This window comes from Zalophus californianus, chromosome 8 (genome assembly GCF_009762305.2).
Source record: "Zalophus californianus isolate mZalCal1 chromosome 8, mZalCal1.pri.v2, whole genome shotgun sequence".
Taxonomy (NCBI): Eukaryota; Metazoa; Chordata; class Mammalia; order Carnivora; family Otariidae; genus Zalophus; species Zalophus californianus.
The window spans coordinates 37,635,517-37,659,619 of NC_045602.1; the positions used below are offsets into that span (position 1 = coordinate 37,635,517).

The window sequence follows — 24,103 nt, forward strand, 5'->3', positions numbered from 1 at the left end:
CCCTTGAAGTTTGGCTTAGTCAAATACACAGAGATGAAATTCTATTCAGTATATCTGAATCAAAATATTACAATGATCCAAATGAGTGATTAAGTGCCCCTTACACACAAAATATGTACCAAAGCAGACCCCCTTTAACAGGTGATAATATATCTGATTTGTATTCAATGAAGTGATAACATGACATGGCAACACGAACAAAACCAGGACAATCATCAACTATGTTGTTTTATTATACATTAGAGGTAAGTATTACTAACTGATATGATTCTAATTACACAAAATACAAATGATTGCTTTAATACTTTTCTTCATTCAGCTAGCTATAAACTCATTACTTTGATATTTGTTGTTCTCTTTATAATTTAGAAAGTATACAAATATACTATAACTTTTTTCCCTTTAATGAAGGAGCCTAAAGTTTTTTTTAAGCAAAAGATTTCTAATTCAGGAGGATTTATTAAACTCGTACGGCCTCCTGAGACTCCACAGAAATAAAAGTACAGAAATGTAAAAATAGTTCCGTAAGATTAGTGGGGATGGGGAGACATAAAGTACATTCATTAGTCATTGAGAAAAGCTTAACAAATTCTTGACAAGTTTTTGAAAAACAAAAAGTTATAATTGGGAGGTTGGGCTTCGGCTGGAGTGTGAGAAATGGGGCTATAAATGAGGATGAATGAAAACTCTACATGAAAACAGACAAAGGTATTGTAACAAATTCTCTCTGCTCCATTCCTCACCAGAATACATTCAAACAGAAATTTACCCCAGGCAAAAAAAGAGAATAAAGAAATTGACTAAAATGTTTGATAAAAGCCAAATCTTCTTCTGTGGGTACTAAGACCCCAGCGTGAAGTCTTCCCCATTCTGGCATTTGGGAGCAACCCACCAGAAATATACTCCATCCATTCAACCTACAACAGAAGTTCTACCCTGCTATCCAGAAGAGATTCCTCACAGGGGTCTAGAACTTGAATGGGAATAAAAATCACACACTATTCACATCAACCTCTAAGTTGACATTTAGCATTTTCCTGTTTTGAACACAGTGAACAAAGAGTAGTATCAACAGTACCTGCAACTGTCACTAGTAGAATCACAGATACTTTCATACATCACATGACAGCTGTTGCAAATCTCAAAATATCTTTTATGTTCATCACTATGTCAAAGTTACAATAATTAGACCTACTGCTGCACTTATTATTTAGTGCATTCATGAAGAACATATTACTCTTTCCACATTTGTTTTTTTGGTAACTGTATTTCAATAAATTTCCTTCGTAATCCAACACATTTCATTTTATTCACTTAAAAACATTATTCTGAGAAGGGGCCCATGGGCTTCACCAGACTGCCAAAAGGAGTGCATAGCACAACGAAGGTTCAGAACTACTATGCTGAAGGTAACCTCTCTATCCACACGGCCCACCCATGGACTGAGGCCCAATCAGGCTTCCCATCTGGAGGAAAAGCCCATAGAGACACATGCCCACTAATACACCAGCGAAGGCATTCCATCAACTCTCCTGGCCTTTCTTCAATCAAGCAACAATGAAGGAACACAAAAACACATGGCAAAAATCTAGAGCAAGTGTCATTAAACTATGACCCCAGGGCCAAATCCATCCCACCACCTATTTCTATAATAGTCAGCAAGCTAAGAATGGTCTTTAGATTTTTTTAAATTGTTGAAAGAAAAAAAAAAGTAGCATTTCATGTCAATGAAAGTCATATAAAATTCAAATTTCAGCATCCATAAGTAAAATTTAATGGAACACAGCCATGCTCATTCATTTACATAACTATAATAGCTGCTTTATCACACTACAATAGCAGAGTTGAGTAGTTGTAAAAGAAACCACAAAGATATTCAAGACATTATAGATAAAAAAGATGCTAGACAGCTATAACAACAAAAAAAAGAACAAGGAAGAACTCTTGAGGGGCGCCTGGGTGGCTCAGTCATTGGGCATCTGCCTTCGGCTCAGGTCATGATCCCAGGGTCCTGGGATCGAGCCCCGCACTGGGCTCCCTGCTCCGCAGGAAGCCTGCTTCTCCCTCTCCCGCTCCCCCTGCTTGTGTTCCTGCTCTCATTATCTGTCTCTGTCAAATAAATAAATAAAATCTTAAAAAAAAAAGAAAGAAAGAAAGAACTGTTCAATAGTTAAATTATGAGAAACCCACATTAGGAAATAATGCTTAAAAAAAGTAATTTATAATAGCCTCATCAAACACCTAGCAATAAATCTAACAAGAGGTATGGTAGATATAAGACATCTACGAAGAAGGGGCGCCTGGGTGGCTCAGTTGGTTAAGCGACTGCCTTCGGCTCAGGTCATGATCCTGGAGTCCCGGGATCGAGTCCCACATCGGGCTCCCTGCTGAGCAGGGGGTCTGCTTCTCCCTCTGACCCTCTTCCCTCTCGTGCTGTCTCTCATTCTGTCTCTCAAATAAATAAATAAAATCTTTAAAAAAAAAAAAAAGACATCTACGAAGAAAATTACAAAACACTGTTGAGAGAAATTAGAGGACCTAAAGATTAGACAATTCAATATTCTAAAGATGTCAATTCTCCTCCAAATGATCTGTAGATTAAATGCATTCCCAATGAAAATCCCACCAGGATTTTCCACGGAACTTGACAAACTGAATTCTAAAACTTACATATAAATGCAAAGGGTAAGAACAGCCAAGACGCTTAAAGAAGAAAAACAAGGTGAGAGGATTTGCTTACCTGACACCCAAACTCATTATAAAGCTACAGTAATTAACATGGTGAGGTATTGGGGGAGGGCTAGACAGATAAACCAGCGGAAGAGAACAGAGTCCAGAAACAAACCCATCAAACACGAACATCTGATTTTTGACAATAGTGACACTGCAGGCCAGTGAGGGGAAAGACAATTCTTTTCCCTCAGTGAATGGTGCTGGAACCAACTGGGTATGATAACAGGAAAAAAAAAGTTAAACAGAATGTGTCACCCCTACCTCACAGAATACAGATACAAATAAATTACAGACGACTACAAACGTACATGCAAAAAGCAAAACAATAAATCTTTTAGAAGACATTACAGTAAAATATTTTTATTAAATAAAACACATAAACACTATAAAGAAGATTAATAAATTTGAATACACTAAAATTATGGATTTTTACTCAAAGATTACCATCCTGCAAAGCCACAAAATGAGCAGATATTTGCAACATTAGAATCCATAATGAAGGGGAAAAAAACCCTTATAATCCAAAATAAAGAACTACAAATCAAAAAAAAAATAAAATCATGGACAAACCAATAATTATAAGAAGAAGACTAAAAGACTTGAACAGGCACCAAAAAAAGGGAAAAATCCAAATGGACAAACATATGAAAAGATGCTCCATCCCAATAGTAATCAAGAAAATGCAAACTTAGTTACAATGAGCTGCTTCACCAGATGGCGAAAAATACAACAGATGACAATACCAAGTGTGGAGCAGCAGAAATACAGTCTCTCATACACTACCTCTGGGAATAAAATGGGTAGAATCACTTTGGAGTACAGTTTGGCATTAAGGCAAAGGTAAAGATGCTTTACTCTAAGACCTAGCAGTTTTACTCCTAGGTAACTACAGAGTGTATGTGCAACAGGATACAAGTGAAAGAATGTAGCACCCCTACCCATAACCTCCAAAAATGGAAATCAGACCAATGTCTACCAACAATGAAATCTACTATATTCAATAATGGAATACTATGCAGCTCAGAAAACACACAGGTATACGCCACAACATTTATGAATCTTACAAATATTAACGTTGAGAAAAAACAACAGAAAGAACACATACAATACTATTCTATTTCTGTAAAGTGTAAAAACAGGCAAGAAAAACTGTATTATTAAGGATGACAGCATTAGTACTAAAACTGAAAGTGTAAAGAAGATCAAGGAAGTGATCCGCATGCAAGTTAGGACTCTAGTTATCTCTGGTAAGAAAGAAAGGAGTAATGACTGAGAAAGGAGGCATCAGAGGCTTTGGGGATAATGCTCTTTCTTGACTTAGCAAGGTCTCTACCTGGGTGTTCTTTTTAATCAGCTGTGATACTGCATATTGACATTTTACGCACTCGTGAGTAAAGAGCCTGGACTGAAGCAAACCTACTTAGGAATAATGCAGGTGTCCATCTACTCAGAGAACTGTTTATTGGAATCTACTTAAAATAACTGTAGCATGTTCTACCTGCCTATCTCCTGTATTGGGTTATATTTGGATTAGGGAACTTTTAGCGGGCATGAAGGACTGGGGTCGATGTGACTAAAACGGTATACAAAATTGAGGGGAGGGGCACTTGGGGGCTTAGTCGGTTGCGCGACTGGTTCTTGGTTTTGGCTTGGGTCATGATCTTGGGGTCATGAGATCAAGCCCCAAGGGGGGCTCTGTGCAGAATGTGGAGCCTGTTTGAGATTTTCTCTCTCCTTCTGCCCCTCCCCCCACTTGTATGCTCTCGCATGCACATGTGCTGTTTCTCTCAAACAAATAAATAAATCTTAAAGAAAAAAAAATTGGGGGGAAATCCAGGCCACAGTTTCTCAGTGTTAAGACCTTGGCTCTTGTCCACAACAGCCATACATGCTCCAAAGGGCAAAAGAAGTTATATACTTGGGTAGCTGAGAGGCTTGCTGAGGAGAGGAAGATGTTATACCTGCTGTATTTTCTGTCCTGTACCCTTTTGTAAAGCTAAGTGTAAGAGTATCACATTAAAGCCTATTTGTACCTTGTGAGTCTCACTGCCAATTCAAACCCATCGTTTTGTGGTGTGTTAAAGTTCACAATAAAAAAAAAGTTCAGAAAGAGAAAAAGAGGCCAGGGAGGAACAGATATTGGCTGTTATGGGTTGACTGTGTCCCCCCCAAATTCTCCCTAGCAGCCAGTACCTTAGAATGTGGCCTTATTTGGAAATAGGGCCATTACATTTGTAGTTGGTTAAGATGAGGTCATTAGGGTAGGTTCTAACCCAATATGACTGGTATCCTTATAAAAAGGGTATATTTAGACACAAACATATGCACATAGGGAGAACACAATTCAAATATGAAGGTAAAGATCCAGGTGATGCTTCTGAAGCCATGACAAGGAACACCAAAGATTGCCAGCAAACCACGAGAAACTACCAGAGGAGCATGGAATAGATTCTCCCTCACAGCCTCAGAAGGAACCAACCCTACCAACACCGTGATCTCGGACTTCCAGTCTCCAGAAACACAAAACAAAAAATCTTCTGTGGCATAAGTCACCTGGTTTGTGGTACTTTGTTAGGGCAGTCCTAGAAAAGTAACACAAGCTTTAAGCTGTAAATCACTGAGGTTAGTTAAGTTAGCAAATCAAAACCCTTGAAAATTTCTGGCCTAACTTGAAAAGAGAAGTTTTTGAAACAGTTTACAACCCATTTCAGAAACAGGGAAAACCAAAATAAAAGCAATACACTAAAACAGTTCATGTTAAATGGCTGAAGTTTCTGAATGATAAATTTTCCGAAGTGTTATCAGGTTTCCTTGACATAAGGAACTAGGTCTCCAATGCTCAATACACTGGGACACATGGGACCCCTCACAAATTTCGCACACCCACTCTTGTGTTTTCAGTATGCCAACCTAATCTTACTTTTTTGGGTATTTGCTCACATTCCAGTTTTACTTCCCATTTTATTTTCTCTTCTTGTGTTTCTTCAACTTCTGTATCATCTATTCCATCATCGATTCTGCAACAAAAATATCAAATAACACAAGAGAGTTTTTTCAACCTGAAAATGGTTCATACCACAGCATTAAAATTCATGGCTTTGGCTTATCTTCTACGTGCCCTTAAAAAAAAATTCCAAATTCAAATTCTACTCCAAACACTCCAAGGATAATGTACAAATTTATGATGAGCAATACACATCAACATGTGTTTGTAAGTAAACCATAAAGCTGAAATTTTAGATTACATAACCTTCACACTCTAATCTCAGGAGCTATATAAACCACCCACTGATTTATCACTCCATTCATTCAACAAATACTGAGTATCCACCATATACCAGGCTGCAGGCCTTAAATCTTGAGATACAACAATGAAAAAGACCTTGTCCCTGCCTTCTGAGAACTTTCTATGTGCTTGGGAGAAAAAAAAAATAAAGCAATTTTAATATAGTATGATAAGCACAGGAACACTTAACCTAGATTTGGGGGCCAAGGATCTTCTAAGCTTAAAAGATAGGTAAGATTTAGCAAACAGTGGCACCTGGCTGACTTAGTAGAGCATGTGAATCTTGATCTCCAGGTTGTGAGTTTGAGCCCCACGTTGGGTGTAGAGATTACTTAACATAAATAAATAAATAAATAAATAAATAAACTTTTTAAAAAAGTTAGCGGGGCTCCTGGGTGGCTCAGTCGGTTAAGTGTCTGCTCAACTCATGATCCCAGAGTCCTGGGATTGAGCCCGGAGTCAGGCTCCCTGCTTAGCAGTCTCTCTCCCTCTCCCTCTTCCTCTGCCACCCCATACACACTCTCTCTCAAATAAATAAATAAAATCTTAAAAAAAGGGAAAATAGTAGTTCAGGTAGAATGCAAGGTGCCCTTCAAGGTCAGGAGAGCCTAAGTTATATTCAAATAGGAAGATGAAAAAGAAAAGTTGTTTCCAGACTCGCAAGGACTGAGAAGTTAACATGCAGACATTGCCAGAGACAACTTGAGGATATTCTACAAAAACTAAAAATGAACCCAAGAAGGATGACGATGGGAAGCTGGTAAGAAAAGATGTCACTGAAATTTACAGGTAAATCTAAATAACGGCTTACACCATAAATACAGGGGGCTGAAAGCAATTATGTCTGGACAAGTAGGGACTACTGAATAAAAGCTTAAGATAGGAGTTACATGCCGGATAAAGGTAAGGAATAGGCAATGAGCACATTCTCAAAAAAACATGTTACAAATGGAATGCACTACTAGCACAAGAATGTGAATAGTGGCTCTGAGCTTCTTGCAAAGTTATAGGAGGGGTTCAGGCTTCACAGCTTCATCCGATTCAACAGTTTACCACTGATCTGTCCCTAGTCAGAGCCTCAGAGCTTTGTCTATCAGATAAGGCACCAAGTTGTGAGTCTCTACAGAAGCCATCACAAGAGCCAGTAAGCCAAACACAGTGAACCTTCATTGTTCCAGTTATCGGTAATGAATCATCTTACGGAGTAGGAAGCAACCTCTCCTGAGGCAAAGTAATAATGACAATAATGACTACAAGAGCAGTAACAGCAGGGTGCCTGGGTGGCTCAGTCCGTTAAGTGTACGCCTTCCGCTCAGGTCGTGATCCCAGGGTCCTGGGATGGAGTCCGGCATTAGGCTCCCTGCTCAGCGAGAGCCTGCTTCTCCCTCTCCCTCTGCCTGCCTCTCTGCCTACTTGTGCTATCTCTCTGTCAAATAAATAAATAAAATCTTTAAAAAAAAAAAAAAAAAGCGCTGTCTTATGCTTACCGTATGCCAGAAGCGATTCCATGCATGTTACCCACATCACAACAGCCTATGACATACGTACTGGTGGTTAAAAGCCCATTTTACAGATGAGAGAACTGAATTACAGAAAGCTTATAAAACTTGCGACACACCTACTTAACCGGTAGAGCTAAGATTTGAGCCCAGACAGGGAAAGCCAACTTCCTAGTCAACACATCCACCTGGATAGCTACTTGACATATTTTTAATAGAGCCCAAACTGAACTCTTGACCTAATCCTCCTGTTATTTTTTTTTTTAAGATTTTATTCATTTATTTGAGAGTGTAAGAGAGTGCACACAAGCATGAGTGGCAGGAAGGGCAGAGAGAGAGGGAGAAGCGGACTCCCCGCTGAGCAGGAAGCCCAATGCCAGACTCCATCCCAGGACCCTGGGATCGTGACCTGAGCCGAAGGCAGACGCTCAACTGGGCCACCCAGGCACCCCTCTCCTGTTATTTTAAACAGCAACTCGACCCTTCTAATGATACTGACCCAAAACTCTGAAGTAACTTAGACTCCTCTTTCATATCCTCAATCCAATCTGTGACAAAATCCAGTTTATCTTCAAAATACATCCATTATTTGGCCACTTCTTGCTACTGATACTATGATCCAAGCTACTCTTGCCATTACATTCCACTCTCAACACAACCACAATGACCCTGCTAATTTTGTCACTCTCTGTTGCAAACCTTCCAGCAGCCTTTCATCTCATTCAGGGTAAAAGCCAAAGTCCTTCTTATGGCACCTACAAGTCCCTACATGATCTGCCTCCCTGACCCTATCCCCGAGTACCTCTCAGCTCCTACTTCTCTTCAAGTCCTGCTACTCTAACTCCATTCCAGCTGTCATTCTGCCCACTTTCCTCCCATCACCTGATCACACCATGCTCACTCCACCTCAAGACCTTTATATGGACCTTTATATTCTCTCTGCTGGAAATCAACCCTCCTCACCTCACTACTCAAATATTACTTATCAGTGATATTACTGAGGTTTTCTTTAACTACCTTCTTTAAAATACCTACATTCTCCCTACCATCCCATCCTCCCTTCCTATCCTCCTACCCAGCTTTCATTTTCTCCATGGCACTTATCATCACCTAAAATACTATCTATGCATTGTCTATGCTGCAAGGATATAAATCTCGTGAATATGGAGATTTTTATCTCTTTATTTATTGCTATAGTCCCAGGGCCTAGGATAATGGCAGGTGCTCAAGAAATGACTAAACCCATTATAAAATTACTAGGAAAAAACCCACAAACCATAAAAGCTAGATTCCTGTGACCTTATTTAAAACATACAAACAAAAAATAAATAAATAAAAAAAATAAAACATACAAACAGGGGCGCCTGGGTGGCTCAGTCGGTTAAGCATCTGCCTTCGGCTCGGGTGATGATCTCAGGGTGCTGGGAACAAGCCCCGCATTGGGCTCCCTCCTCTCTCTCTGCCTACCTCTCTGCCTACTTGTGCTCTCTGTCAAATAAATAATAAAAAATAAAAATGAATTTAAAAAATAAAACAAAAAAAACCCTTTATGCAATGAAAATGCCGTAAGCAGAGTCAAAAGACAACAAATCAGAAGTAAAATATCTGCAAACTAGAGTTCCTAAAATTTTAAAGAGAAGGACCAATGAAGAGAAAAACAGGCAAAGGATATGAACAAGGAACAGTTCACAGATGCTCTCTATACTTCAATACCATTCTACACCTAACATTTGGGCAAAAATCCAGAAGTGCATTTTATGTAGTTCAGTCAAGTTTTTATGAATAGAATCTTATATCCAACACATTTTCAAATTGATAGATGCTATTGTTAACATGCGGCTATTGTCTTGTGATGATTCACCTTGCTAAATTAATGGTTTATTAACGTTCCTCGTTTTCTTTTGTAGGTGGATCATATCATCTGCAAGTAACTAGTGTCTTTGTCTCTTTTCAGTATTTATAGATCTTATTTTATGTTAGTCATTTTTGCCTTAGAAGCACAGAAATCAAATCATGGGTAACTTAGTCCTAGTTTTGCCACTTACACTGTGCAATCTTGGCAAGTTATTTATCCTCTCTGTGCCTCAATTTTCTCATCTGCAAAAACAAGGACAGTATCTTTTCTTCAAGGTTAAGATTAAATGACATATTTCATGTAAAGCACTTAGTAAAACTCTTGATGGTAGCCTGAATTAAGGTAATAGTTTTAATTAAGGTATCTGAGATAAAGTGAACAGATTTGAAAGATATCGGGAGGTAAAAATTAACCAGAATAAGCGATATACTGAGATTGAGAGAAATAAAGGAACAAAAGGCTGTGTGTCTCGGTTTCAGCTTAAGGAAATTGGGGAAAACCACACAGGTTTAGAAGTTAGTTTTTAGCACTTCAAAGAGAGAAAAAAAAAGGAAACGAATATCTGGGTGTAAAGAAACTACACTATACACGTCTCTAAAAATGAGATCAATAAATTATCACCATTTGGCCAGCGGCGTCAGTTCCTTTCTCAACCTAAAGGAAACGTTACACCCAAATCGTGTTTGCTGCTTTATTATATTATGGTCTTTAGGGTCTTCTGATGCAAATCAATGAACTAAAGGCAAACTATTCACTATTTACCCTCCTTGCTTAATGAACTTAGGGTTTCGAATTTTTCTAAAAAAAAAAAGTGTTTAGCATGTGTCAATGAGAAATGACAAATGATCTGTCCTCTAGGAGCTGACGGTCCGGTGGAAGGAAGAGTACTTTGGAAACACACAGAGGTTTCTAACCGGATCTAAAGGGTCAGGAGCGCAGAGAAAGGGGAGCCTCCCAAGATCGCCGCCTGAACCCCGCTGCTCCCCTCAAGTAGGGTCCCGGCACCTCTCCCCGTGGCAGCTTACGAAAGGAACCTCATTGCCGGCTTCCATCCCCGGCGGCCCCAGAGTGACCTCTACACGTCCGACCCCCGTGCCTGCAAGGCGGACCCCACACGCTCGCCCACGCACTCCCCGCGCTACCCAGCGGCGTGGCCCACACGCGGCCCCGGCAGCCTCCAATGGAACCAAAAGGCGGAACCCGGCTGGGGCCCCTGCGATCAAAGCATGAAAAGATGGGGAATCACCTTTCATCAAAGTCCGTGGCCGGTTTTTTACCCAGGGCCGGGTTGGGGGGTTTGGAGAAAAGATTCTCAAAATCCATCACCCTCGCGAGAGCCCCGCAGCTAGAGTATAACAACCGCCGCGTGAGGAGGAGGGACCCAGAACCCCGCACAGGCCACAGGTCGCCCCGCGCATGCGCCGCCCCGCCCCCCGCGCACGCCCGCTCCCTCCTTCCCCGCGGCTCTGCGCAGGCGTCACTCTGCGTTATTTTAGGTGCGCTTATTGATCTGTTCTCCAATATTTATTAGAATTTTTAGTCCTTGGAAGTCTCCTTTCTTTCACTTTCATTAGGGGTAAGTGGGCATCCCAAATGGAGAGAATTGTATCAAGGCAGGAAAATAGAGCACACATTTGGGAAACGGAACTGTTGAGTTTTGCTTACTCTAATGCCTGTGGAAGAGGGGAAATTGTAGGAATAATGAAAGTCTCAAAACAGTTGGCTATGCCGGTGACATCGAACCTGACTGGCTCCTACTAGTGTTTGATTCCCGGCATGAATCAGGGTCCACTTGCCAGACAAGCAAAGGGAAGTTGTACTTTGTCCTATTACAGGCAATCCTTTTTTGGACATGAATCATTAATAAAAATTGAGAGGAAAATTGAAATGAATTAAGGTATTACCCCATTTGGAGGAAAGTACTATATTACAGAACTCAGATTATTATCATACATACATTTTCATATAAAAAGTCCAGTATACAGCAAAAGATAACTAGGCCACGGAAGGAAATGAAAATGATAGGTAAAAAGCCGCAAACATAGCAAGAAATACTGACCTGCAAAGGCATCAGATACTAGCCTTTTCAGATAAAGACTATAAAAGGCGAAGTATGTTTGTGGTAGATTTGCTACAGGACAGAGACCACTGGCCTTGAGGAGTGAAGGACCAAACTTTCCCGGAAGATAAGGCCTACTACATTTGAAAACAGGTGCTGCTGATGGCAGCAAGTCTATTCAGGGTCATTTCAACATACCACTAAGCATCTGGGCACCTGTAGCCCCCCCCCCTTTTGCCCTTGCCTTCCCCCTTAAAACCCTACAGCTTCACCTGGACAGGGAAGATGGTCTTTGAAACATATGTCAACTGTCTGCAAATCTCAAGGAAGGTAGGCTGGTTCTGCTATAGACCAAGGGACTTAAGTCAGCAAGCAAGAAGTGCGTAGGCTTGAAGCCAAGTTAACTCTTAAGACTGATTACAGTGCTTTTACAGATTGATTTTTAAAGATGGGCCCAATTCTCTCTCTTTTCCTATATCCACACTGTTTGCAATGTGACTTTGTAGCTCTTCCCATCAAGTGGTGGGATCTATTTCACCTCCTCTTTAATCTGAGTTGAATTTGTAACCTACTTTTGCTAATAGAATGCAGCAGAAAAGGCCTGCCAATGCCAAGCCGGGTCCCTAAGAGGACATGCGTCTGTCTGCTCTCTCTTGAACTCCTGCCTTCTCCAGAACAACAAGCCCAGGCCACCTTGCTGAAGAAAAGGGAGAGATATGTGGAGGATAAGGCAAAAGGAGGAGAGCAACAACACCCAGTCAACAGCCAGCAAAACCCTATAAAGCAAAGCCGCCAAGTCAACACACAGCTGACCACAGAAACACAGGGGAGCCCAGTGGAGAACTGAAGAACCTCCCAGATGGTCCCAGTCCAAACTGCTGACCAGCATTGTAAGCTAAGTAAATAGTTGTCTTAAGCCACCAAGTTTTAAAAGTAATTTATTATGCAACAAAACCTGATAAAAAGGAGGGCGCCTGGGTGGCTCAGTTGGTTAAGCAACTGCCTTCGGCTCAGGTCATGATCCTGGAGTCCTGGAATCGAGACCCACATCAGGCTCTCTGCTCAGCAGGGAGTCTGCTTCTCCCTCTGACCCTCTTCCCTCTCGTGCTCTCTATCTCTCATTCTCTCTCTCTCAAATAAAGTCTTTAAAAAAAAAAACCTGATAAAAAGGAAACTATAAAAAGTGACATTAAGGAGCTGAAAAAGAACCAAGTAGAGCTTTTAGAAGTTAAAAATATGATACGGACATTAAAAACTCAATAGATGGTATGGTACTCTTAAAATGTGTTCACAAATTCTTTAACACTTATCCCTTCAAAAGATGGAGGCTGTTCTCTCCTTAAATGTGAACTAGATCCAGTGACTTCTAACATACACAGTTTTAGATGGTGCCCAACTTCTGAGGCTAGGTGGTAAAAAGTACTGCAGTTTCTGCCTTCCTCTCTTGAATCGCCTACCTGAAGGAAAGTCAGTCACCATGTCAGAAAACACTTGTGAAAAGCCAGCCATGTGAGTGAGCCACCTTGGAAGCTGATCCGCCAGTGCCTCTCCAACCTCATAAGAGACTCTGGGTTAGAACCACCCAGCTAATATTTACTGGATTCCTGATCCAAAAAAGAAAAAATAAGAAGATAAGTGTTTATGTTACTGGACTCAGGCCTTTGGACCCAGCAATGGTAGAAATGAGGCTGGATCCAAAATTTACAAACACAGGCAAGGCTTTGTTATAGGGGCAACAGCTGCAGCTGAAGGGAGACACAGTCATGACAAAGGAGTCAGACTGGCTCTCTGAACAATAACCAGGGAAACTTTTAAAGAGGCTGAGGCAGGAAAAGAGTGATGTTTAAGCATGTAGGGGCAAGGAATGCCAGGAAATTGGGGGCATAGGCTCAGTTGACAAAATATGCTTCTTCATATATCATATGTTTCATTTGCATGTTGTCTCCACCTCTGGGTATGTGTTTTAGCATAATAAGGGGAAAAGTCAGTGAAAGGTAAATTTGCTACCTGTTTTATCTCAGACTAGTCTGAACCTGGTCTAGGCTTGTTCCTTGGCTAGTGCTTTGCTCTGCAAGAAAAAGCGGTAACAGCCTACAGGTTGCTCTGCAAGAGAAGTTATTACTTTTCATACATATGGAATATTAATGTTTTTGCTAAATAACATGATTTATTTTTCTTTTAACTTTTATTAATAATTTATTATTATTTAATAATTGGGTAGGTAGAGTCCCAGGTGCATTGGGGCTTGTTCCCAAGGTCCCTGTCTCATTTATGGTTTGTTTTTTTTTTAAGATTTTATTTATTTATTTGAGAGAGAGAGCACAGAGGGAGAGAGAGAGACAGGGAGAAGCAGACTCCCCGCTGAGCAGAGAGCCCAACGCAGGACTTGATCCCAGGACCCTGAGATCATGACCTGAGCCAAAGGCAGCCGCTTAGCTGCCTGAACCACCCAGGTGCCTCTCATTTGTGTTTTATGTTTTATTTTTTTTTAAGATTTTATTTATTGATTTGAGAGAGAGTGAATGAGTGAGAGAGAGGGGAGGGTCAGAGGGAGAAGCAGACTCCCTGCTGAGCAGGGAGCCCAATGCGGGACCCGATCCCGGGACCCCAGGATCATGAACTGAGCCGAAGGCAGTCGCTTAACCAACTGAGCCACCCAGGTGTCCCCCTCATTTATGTTTTAAACCACAAAGTTTTGGGATAATTTGCTATGTAGCAATAGATAAGATGCCCCTATCATTATAAAGCAGCTGGCCTAAACATAGAATTATCATATGACCCAGCAATTCTACTCCTAGGTATATACCCCAAAGAATTGAAAACTGGGATTGAAACAGATATGTGCATACTCCTATTCATTGCAGCATTATTCACAAGAGCCGATAGGTGGAAACATCCCAAGTATTGGATAAATCAAATGTATGTACATACAATGGAATATTATTCAGCCATAGAAAGGAATAAATTCAGACACATGCTACAACACGATGAACCTTGAAAACAGTATGCTAAGTGAAATAAGCCGGGCTCAAAAACATAAATACTGTATTTCCGCTTATATGAGGTATTTAGAATGGGCAAATCAGAGAGACAGATTAGAGGCTTTCAGTGCTGGGAAAGGGGGAAATGGGAGTTACTGCTTGATGGTTACAGTTTCTGTTAGGGGTAGTGAAAAAGTTTGGAAGCAGACAGTGATCCTTGCACAGCAGGGTGAATGTAGTTAATGCCACTGAATTGTCACTTCAAAATGATTAAAATGGCAAATTTTGTATCATATATAGTTTACCACACACAAAAAAGCAACTGACATAAGATGGAGGAATGGTCTTTTGAGTACCAGTTTCAGTACTAGCTAGATGCAAAGTACATGTTTTGTGGACATATGCTATAAATCAGCAATCAATAATATGGTGCTGTTTCTCCCTTAGCCAGAATTTATGGACCTGGGAATCAAACCATGGAAATGAGAGTGAACCCTTCCTTTATTAGCCCTGTGATACCCTAGTAAGTCTTCCCTTTTTTTTTTTTTTAATTTTTACTTCTAATCCCCAAAACTTCGAGTTCTGATTGTCAAGAGCAGAGTTTTTCAACCTCAGCATTTTGACATTTTGGGCTGAGTAATTGACATTCCTGTGCTTAATAGGATGTTTTAGCAGCATCCCTGGCCTCTCCCCACTAGATCCCCTGTTGACACCTTTATATTTGTGTGCATTAAGGGTGGGAATGATAGTCAAAGATAAACAAAGCCAGACATTAAAGTAGCAAAAACAGATTTTATTCAGAAACTATTGACTGGAGGTAAAGGGTTGAACTCCATTCAGATTGTGTAGAGGTGACTGGGTGTTTTAAAGGGAGAATGAAATAACACATAATTCAATTTACATGAAATGTTCAAAAAGGCTAATCTACAGAGACAAGAAAGTAGATTATCAGTTGCCTGAGGCATGGGTGGCAAGACAGGATTAATTATAAATAGGCACTTAGGGGGATGGAATGTTCTGAAACTGAATGTTGGTGATGGCTGCATTACTTGGCAAATTTACTAAAAGTCATTAAACTGTACACTTAAAATGTGTAAATTTTCAGGTATATGCTTTTATATCAATAAAGCTATTTTTAAAAAAATTAAGGGAGGGGCACCTGGGTGGCTGAGTCGTTAAGTGTGGGAGAATGAGAAGTGGGCTATCTGATTAGCTACAGTAAGACCTAATTAAGTAATATAGTTAAAATAGACAAAGACCTAGAGATTCTAATCTAACTCCAAATGCTAATTATTGTTACTCCAGACAAAATAGATCTGCTTTTCGAAAGTTTAGTACTGTATTATGTCGAAATGTGGCAAGTGCCTGCAGGATTGTCTATAGATCAGTGTGCAGGTCTTGTCAGTGGCTGCATTCAACTTTTAAAAAAAGTGCGATTTCTTTACCAATGTACATATCTAATTTTTTTATTTTTAAATTTAATTTACTAATTGCGATTGCTTCTGAATGCACTGCATTTATGCATTGGTCAAATGCATTCACTACCACAAAGTTAGATATCTGATTTACCATCAAGTTCATCATTTCATTACAAAACAAGGAACTTTTCGTCCTAAGTTAATTTACTGAATAGGCAAAAACATTGATTTGTCGTTAAAAAATTATTGCCAAAGGTCAGGTTCATAAGTATAAAGACATGCGGTGGCTAGTTTTTATTTATAAAATATTCGTGTATATTTTACATATGGAATATTAATGTTTTTACTAAATAACATTTTTCTTTTAACTTTTATTAATAATTTATAATTAAATAATTGGGTAGGTAAATTTAATATTGACTATCAGAAAAAGCCACATGCCAACCTATTGTCTTCAGAACGCGATTACGAGCACTAGACATTACAAAAAGAGGCGCTACCTTATAGGACATTTTCCCATTATTTAAAAGACCGAGGTGATTTTTTTCAAAGGCTCTACACCGCGTGTTCTTATCACCCCACCCCTCATAATCAGGCTGCAGAATGGCTTTGGGGGCCCGTGTTAGGGTGCGTCTTGAACCCCTCCGCCCGTTTCCCAGTGGGCCAGCACGAGCAGGGCCTTGAGGCGCGGATCAACAGCATGGGGCTCCCAGACCTCCTCCCCCGCCCGGTGTTACCGAGGCGCCGCCCGGCCCCGCCAGCTGGCTGCCGCCTCCGCCGCTTCACGGAGAAGGATGCGGACCCGCCCCTTGGGGTGATTGACGGGCTGCCTCCTCCAATGGCCAACGCGCTCGGCCCCGGCGGGCCGGGCAAGGGCCGCGGCTCGCGGAGGAATCTCTCCTGCCCTTTAGTCCCGGGCTAGGTGTTGCGGCAGGCGCCATTTTATCGAGCAGCCTGTCTCGGGTGCCGCCATGTTGGTGAGGAGAAATCACCGTTACGGCCAGTGTCCAAATCCCCGCGTCGCTGCACGCCGCCCGCCCGCCCGCTCCCAAGCCTCAGCCACCGGCGGCGAATAGAGACTAAAGCGGCAGCGCCGGCAGCGCGGGGCCGTTGCCCAGTGTTTGCAGTTAGAGCCCCATCTCTCTGGCGTGGTTGTTAATAGACTGGAAAGTCTGTGTCTGTGTCGCTCACTAGTAACCGTGAGTTTTTACCACTTCGTCACCTCTCGGCGGCGGCCGGGAGCAGGTACCCGCAGGCGGCGCAGGGGTCCTCCCCGCGCCCCGCCGCCGCCGGCCTCGCAGACCTGTCCTCCAGCCCCGCCCCGTTCTTGACCAAACATGACAGACTCTGAACATGCAGGGCACGACAGGTCGGGAACCCTTCTTGTCTGTCTTTCTGTCGGATGAGAGGAGGGGTCTTGGGGCGGCGGGAGCGGGCCGGGGCCGCGCGCCTCCTGCATGACTTAGACGTCTCTGTGTGGCTCCATCAGTTCCATGACGTGCGCCCTTATGTAAAGCCCAGGCTGGCGGCCGCGGGGGAGGTCGGCTCGGCCGCGCCCGCCTCCCCGCGCCGGGGTCCTTTCCGGCCGGCCCCGCCCCCGGCCGGCACGTGCGAGCCCCCCGCCCCCGGGCGGCTCCGTCTGCCGCTCGGTCTGAGCCCGGCGCCTCCCGCGTGCTGGCTCGGTGCTGCGGTCCAGCCTGGGCGGAAACGAAGCCTCTCGCAGCCCAGGGTCCGCCGTGCGCTTCCAGATGGGACCAGCCCGGAATTTTTAATAGCTGGTGTTCTATTTGACTACTGCCCTAGCACACGCCTAAAAATAAACTTTTTTTTTTTAAAGGAAAATTTTAAACAACCCCCCAAGGCCATGTATTTATAGTCTTACTGCTCAGAATTTGAAAGAGTTTCAAATTAAAAATGTTAACACAAAAGACTGAGGCTATGCAGACCTTAGCGTAGCACAGCTTTCTCCTGAAGTAAAAACTCCATGGTGATTATCCCCTCTAACTGCATTTTCTAAATACTGTGTATAATTCGAACACTTAACGGAGATTCTGAGGTTTTATTTTTGCTTTAGGGGCACATTCTTGGTTCCTTTTAGTGCTTTGGGGGTATTTTCATATTTTAAAAAGTGCAAATAGCATACTTAAGTTTTGGTTAGCTTTTAAACTTACATTGCTATCTACCTTGATTGTAAAAACAAAAAGAGAGGGCTTTAGTTCATTAAATTACTGCAATAAAATCTGTTGCATCTGATTCTTACTTAGAATATTTAAAAATATGGAACCTGGCAATTACTTATTTGTAAATAGAAGTGCTCAAAAGTATACATTGTACTCTAAACTAGATACAAATTGCCTAAGTTTTACCTCTGGAGTAATGTGATATGCTTCTGATGAAGCATTCCACACGCTTTTTTTTTTTTTAACCCGAAGCAGAAATAACAAACATCACTGAAATTTGAAATATCTAAACATTTGGCAACCTAGAGAGTGATAAAAATATTTCAGCAACTTTGATATCCTAGTGATGAAAGTAGATCACCAGAAGACAAATTAAACATACAGTAATTTTTAGAAAGTAAAAAACACTCTTAAAAATTACGGCAATATAAGCTTGCACTTGACATATTTTTCATGATTATTTTACGTTATTTTGTCACTAAAATGACAGAATTCTTGGAATGGGTTAACTATATTTTGAGAAATTTCCCATTCTGAATTTCCCACTCTGAGTATCTGTGGACAAACCAATGACTGGGTTTTGCTAATGCAGCCTAAAGTTCATTGTTTTGTATGAAAGGAGGAAATGTGTTCTCTGTTCAGAAAGCAGCTTCAATATGTAGAATTATGTATTCTATGTAATGAAGAAACTTTGTCACCAAATTCAGGTATTGAAATAACTTTGCCAGTTAGGAACTGTGATGCCCGACTTTAAAAAGAATTTGGAATTTTAAAATATTGAATTAGAAGTTAAAATTTTAAAGAAGTTTTTGTAAGATTTATTAACAGCTTAGTAGTAACTAAAGATTAAATAATAGTGATATTTAGTCTTTTTGTTTTATATTAGGATTAAGAAAATATTTACTAGCAATTATTGAAACAAAAAGGTAAGCTTCATTTTAATTTTTTCAGTTGTTAAATGACAGTATTCTTTTGAGGCAAGAAGATGGTTTAACTTTCTCAAACATTTATTTTGTCAACCTATATGGAAAATAAACAACTACATCAAAAAACAAAGTGGATTGGAGTCAGGAAATGGTCTAGCTACAGCTTTACTAACACTTAGCTTTGTGAACTTGAGCAAGCCTAGTTTCTTTATTGATAAGAGGGTTCACAAGAACTTTTCAAGTTCTTAAAAGGTCAGTGTTTTTCAGCCTCCTTTGGGAAGCTTTTTAAAAAGTGTTGATTTCATTTCTATCAGACTGAGCTTCAGCCTGGGTTTAAAAAATTTTTTAAAGCTCCTCAGGTAATTCTAATGTGTGCCAGATTGAGAACCACTGTACTAGATTAATGTTTTACAATCTTAGCTAATCATCAAAATCACTTTAAGGAATAAAGATTTTTGTCTTGCCCAGAGCAACTGAATCAGAATCTCTAGGGGAGGATTGTGATAATCTATTTTTAATAGCCTGCCCAGGTGATTCTTAAGAAATGTGGGGAAAAGTGGACTAGTCTGTGGAATCCCAAAATATTTGGTGCTTCCATATTATAGCTATTCTATACTTTAATACAAGTTTCCATGAATTATTGGAGAAGATACATGAATTCCGGTATTTGGAGCTAGGCATTGTTTCGAGGATATCCTTCTTCTAACGTTTTTGAAAGTTAAGGCATATTGTGAGTACAAGGGAAAAAGTTGAATATGTGATTTTTATTTACAACTGCTTTATGCAAATTAAAATATTACTATTATAATTTACATCAGAATGAGATTTTAAATGGAAATTCACAGAAGGTGCAATTTTTTTTCTTTTAAAAAATGGTAGTTTCTTGCACATGTTTTATATGGTGAACATTTTGCACAAGATTTGTTTGCCAAATGAGGTCGCTTTTTTAAAAAATACTGATTTGATGTACTTTTCTTTAAATATTTTCATGCCTGGAGTGAAAACACGGTATTTTTATACGTGTTACTAGTGTAACAATACGCATAAATTTGTGGATATATAGAATATTAGTAGAGGCCTTCTGCATAGGATCTGAGAAATCAAGAATAGAGGGGGAGAAGGAGTTGGGGGGAAGCCAAAGGGAGATAAAATTCTTGTCTTTTCATTCAGTTCTTCCCTTTCATCCAGTTCTCTTAGGGACAACTTCAGCCACCTACCTTTATATTTCATTGGATGTTGACCCAGTTAAAACAATACACAAACAACTTTTTTTTTAATTTGATTTCATATGGATTTTTTTTTTAGATTTTATTTATTTATTCATGAGAGACAGTGAGAGGAGAGAGAGAGAGAGAGAGGGAGAAGCAGGCTCCCAAGGAGCAGGGAGCCCGATGCGGGACTCAATCCCAAGACCCTGGGATCATGACCTGAGCAGAAGGCAGACGCTTAACCATCTGAGCCACCCAGGCGCCCCTACACAAACAACTTTTAAAGGCTAAATACTATGAGTCCCTGTTTGGACACGTACAGTAGAGTAGGAAAGATAAATATATACCTAAGTAACTATTATATAATTTTCTGAACTATGCTAAAAATGACAAGTTTTATAGGATCTGTACTGGAAAAAATGATAATTTTAACATGAGTAATATAAGAGCTTGTGATTCTGAGAGTCTTTAATTGATAAGAGCTATGTATAATAGTTTCTTTTGGGAAGAGGTTATTCTTTGCCCATTAGGAACAACCTTGCTACCTACCTTCTTTCCCTCCTCTCCCCCACTTTCCTTCCTCATGTAAAACAAGAACAAAACTCCCAACTCGTCAGAATTATAGTAGTTTATATTTTTTCTCTGCTCTGTGTCCCCCCACACATAATGATTAAAACATTGCTAAGAGACAACACTGGAGAATCTGAAGGGATTGATGATAGAGACGAAGATTACACTTTCCATTTGTAACAGGGTTTTCATTGATTCTCACATTAATCCCATGAGGTAGTATTACAGTGCTCAGTAACTTGTTTGCGAGATCCCACAGATAGAAGCTAGATAGAGCCTAGGTATGCAAACTCCTGCCTGTAGTATTATTTTTCCTCTTCATTATCTTTGTATGGGGATGGAATACAATAAGTTCTAGCTTTTACTTTCTAAATTGTTGGGGACTGTAATGTGATACAACTAAGAGATCCCTGCATTCCCAGTAAAACCTGGGTTTTGATCCTGGTTTTTCCTCTTAGTTAATATTTTTCTATTTTACATGATTATTTTTCTTATTTGTGAAATAAGGTAGTTGAACTAGGTGATATTCATTCTCCCTTCCTACTTTAGTTAAAGTCAGTAATTTTAATTAAAAAAATTGCAAATGCTTTATTTCATGTTAGAGTTCACTTAATGTTCTGTAAAATACCTGGTTTGTAAATTAATATGTATCCTTGAGCAAATGCCCCCCCCACTAAGCTACTAATTATTTTTAATTGTGATAAAATACACATGTAAAATTTACATCTTAACCATTTGTAAGGGGACAGTTGAGTAGTGTTAAGTACCTTCACATTGTTGTACAACCAATCTTCGGAGCTCTTTCATCTTGCAAAACATAAGTTCTATCATTAGTTTATTTTCTCCTGAATCTACTAATTTATTGTTAAAGCTATCAAAATGAGCTTTTCTTTAGCAAATGTAAACTCAAGTTATACGTCACGTTCAGGTTTGATGTTGGAAAGCACTTTGGCTCTTAGACATTTTTCTTTTCCTAGCCCTTCATAAACAAACTATTTCATTTACTTTTAAATTTTAATTGATTAAATTTTCATCCAACAGATTTCTGCGCCAAGTATATAGTGTTAAGCACTGGGGAAACAAATTTGAATACAATATCACTGAACTTGCTCTCTGGGATCTTATAATGTAGGAGAAACAGGCTGGTAAATACATAGTTATAGCACTAGTCCTATAATAAAGGTATAAATTGCTTGCCATAGTGGCATAGATGGGGGCTTCAGGGAGGCATCATGGAATTGCTACATCTGAAGGATGAGTAAAAGTTTGGCCAAAACTGAGTGTTGCTGGAGTGGTGGGGGATGGGAGGGATGGGGTGGCTGGGTGATAGACATTGGGTAGGGTATGTGCTATGGTGAGTGCTGTGAATTGTGCAAGACTGTTGAATCACAGATCTGTACTTCTGAAACAAATAATGCAACATATGTTAAGAAAAAAGAAAAAGAAGAAGATAGCAGGAGGGGAAGAATGAAGGGGAGTAAGTCAGAGGGGGAGATGAACCATGAGAGACGATGGACTCTGAAAAACAAACTGAGGGTTCTGGAGGGGAGGAGGGTAGGGGGATGGGTTAGCCTGGTGATGGGTATTAAAGAGGGCACATTCTACGTGGAGCACTGGGTGTTATGCACAAACAATGAATCATGGAACACTACATCAAAAACTAATGATGTAATATATGATGATTAACATAACAATAAAAATTAAAAACAAAACAAAAAGTTTGGCCAAGCAGAGTCAAATATCTGAAAAGCATGAAGAAGCGAACTGGCATGGTGGGTTCAGAGATGATAAAAATGTTAGTATGTGAAGTGTGTACAAAATATTTTGGGGAATGAGGAAAAGTCTTCATTGAATTAGGAATCTGACCCTGAATGATGTAAAGAGCTCATCAAAGTTATTTTTTTAAAGTTTGCTTATTTATTTATTTATTTATTTATTTAAGTAATCTCTGTACCCAACGTGGGGCTCAAACTCACGATCATGCCATTTTTTGACATGATACCTAGGGGCTAGGAGGAGGCAGACTACAGAAAGGGAGAGCAGTAGAAGGAAGGCAATTTAGGGAACTTTCACTAATTTTCATTAAATATTAGGTACCTAATATTTAATATATATTGTTTTGGACTTGGGGAAGACAGCAGTAAAGAAAAAAACCCTTTACCTAATGGAGCTTACATGTTCTTTGGAGAAAGAGACAATAAACATGAAAAACAAATGTGTTCAATGCTGATAAAGTAGAAAGGGAGGTGGGGTATCCTATGGGTATAGGGAGGGTATTTCCATTTTAAATAGGTGTTTAGGGAAACATTCAACTGAAAAGGTAACATTTGAGTAAGCCCTGGAATAAGAGGGCAGTCCAGGCCCAGTATGTCTGGGGGAAAAGCATTTTAGATAAAGGGAACAGAAGGTGAAAAAAGCCTAGAACCCGGAATGAGCCTAGTGTAATTGAGAAAAGATCAAGGGAGCAGTGTGGCTAGAGAAAACAGTGAGCAAGGGGGAGAGAAGTAAGAGATGAAGTTAGATGGGCAATAGTGGCGATTGTGTAGGGCCTTGTAAAGCCATTTTAAAGAACTTGGGTTTCACTTTGAGTGGTAAAGGAGCCACTGGAGGATTTGAACAGAGGAGGAGCAAGGTCATGCTGTGGTAAAGGAATGGTAAAAAGAAGTTGCTTATGGTAATATAAATGACAAGTGATGATGGTTTTAGGTCAGTGAGGAGAAAATGGTTGGATTTTGGATATGGTTTGGAGATAGAACCAATAGGATTTGCTGATGGATATGGCATATGAAAGAAAGGAATGAGTCAGAGCTACTGTAAAAGACTAGAAATTGGGTAATGAGGACCTGATCAAAAGCATTGGCAATAAGAATGCAGACAAAAGGCAAAATTCATGAGATATTTCTTAGAGTTGATAGAACTGGGGATAAAGATCTGAGAGTTTTTAGCAAAGATGTTAGTCAAAATGATGAGATCACCCAGGTATGTGTAGTAGACAGTAAGGAAGACAGAAGTTTTCTGGAAGCCAAGGGAGGAGAAAGTTTCAAAGAAGGGATGATCACAGAGCAGATAAAGGAAAGGGTTGGAAGTTGGCCACAGGATATCCTAAATTAGGGCCGTTAAAAGCATGAATGAAAGAGTGCTTCAGGGCTTGCAAGCAGCTGGCCTTTACACCTAAAATCTGTCCACATCATAGTTTGCCTGATAGGATGTTTAAAAATATTTGCGTTTGAATGCCGTTAGACTTGACTTGTGTTCTTTATCCCCTACAGTCTTTTCACTGATAATTTCTTTGCAAACTCAGCACCTGAGGTCTGCTCATTAGGTGACTTGCCTGATCATGTAGGCATTTGAATTTGTGGCCCTTTGTTATACGACGAAGTCAGGTTTT

At 40.2% G+C, this 24,103-nt stretch overlaps 2 protein-coding genes across 3 annotated transcripts in view; one reads left to right on the plus strand and one right to left on the minus strand.

The window, feature by feature from the left end:
* ZC3H8 (zinc finger CCCH-type containing 8) overlaps positions 1-10,777 on the minus strand; it is a 30,629-nt gene extending 19,852 nt beyond the window's left edge. The window contains exons 1-2 of the mRNA XM_027623303.1: positions 10,620-10,777; positions 5,654-5,750 (exon numbers count right to left, since the gene is read on the minus strand). Coding sequence (XP_027479104.1) covers positions 5,654-5,750; positions 10,620-10,696 — 174 coding nt within the window. The 5' untranslated portion in view covers positions 10,697-10,777. The remainder of the gene's footprint in view (positions 1-5,653; positions 5,751-10,619) is intronic.
* A 5,969-nt stretch (positions 10,778-16,746) lies between these two features.
* The window catches only part of ZC3H6 (zinc finger CCCH-type containing 6), a 66,163-nt gene continuing 58,806 nt past the window's right edge, over positions 16,747-24,103 (plus strand). For both annotated transcript variants that reach the window (XM_027621413.1, XM_027621414.1), the window contains exon 1: positions 16,747-17,200. In XM_027621413.1, the coding sequence (XP_027477214.1) occupies positions 17,169-17,200 (32 nt within the window). In that variant the 5' untranslated portion in view covers positions 16,747-17,168. The remainder of the gene's footprint in view (positions 17,201-24,103) is intronic.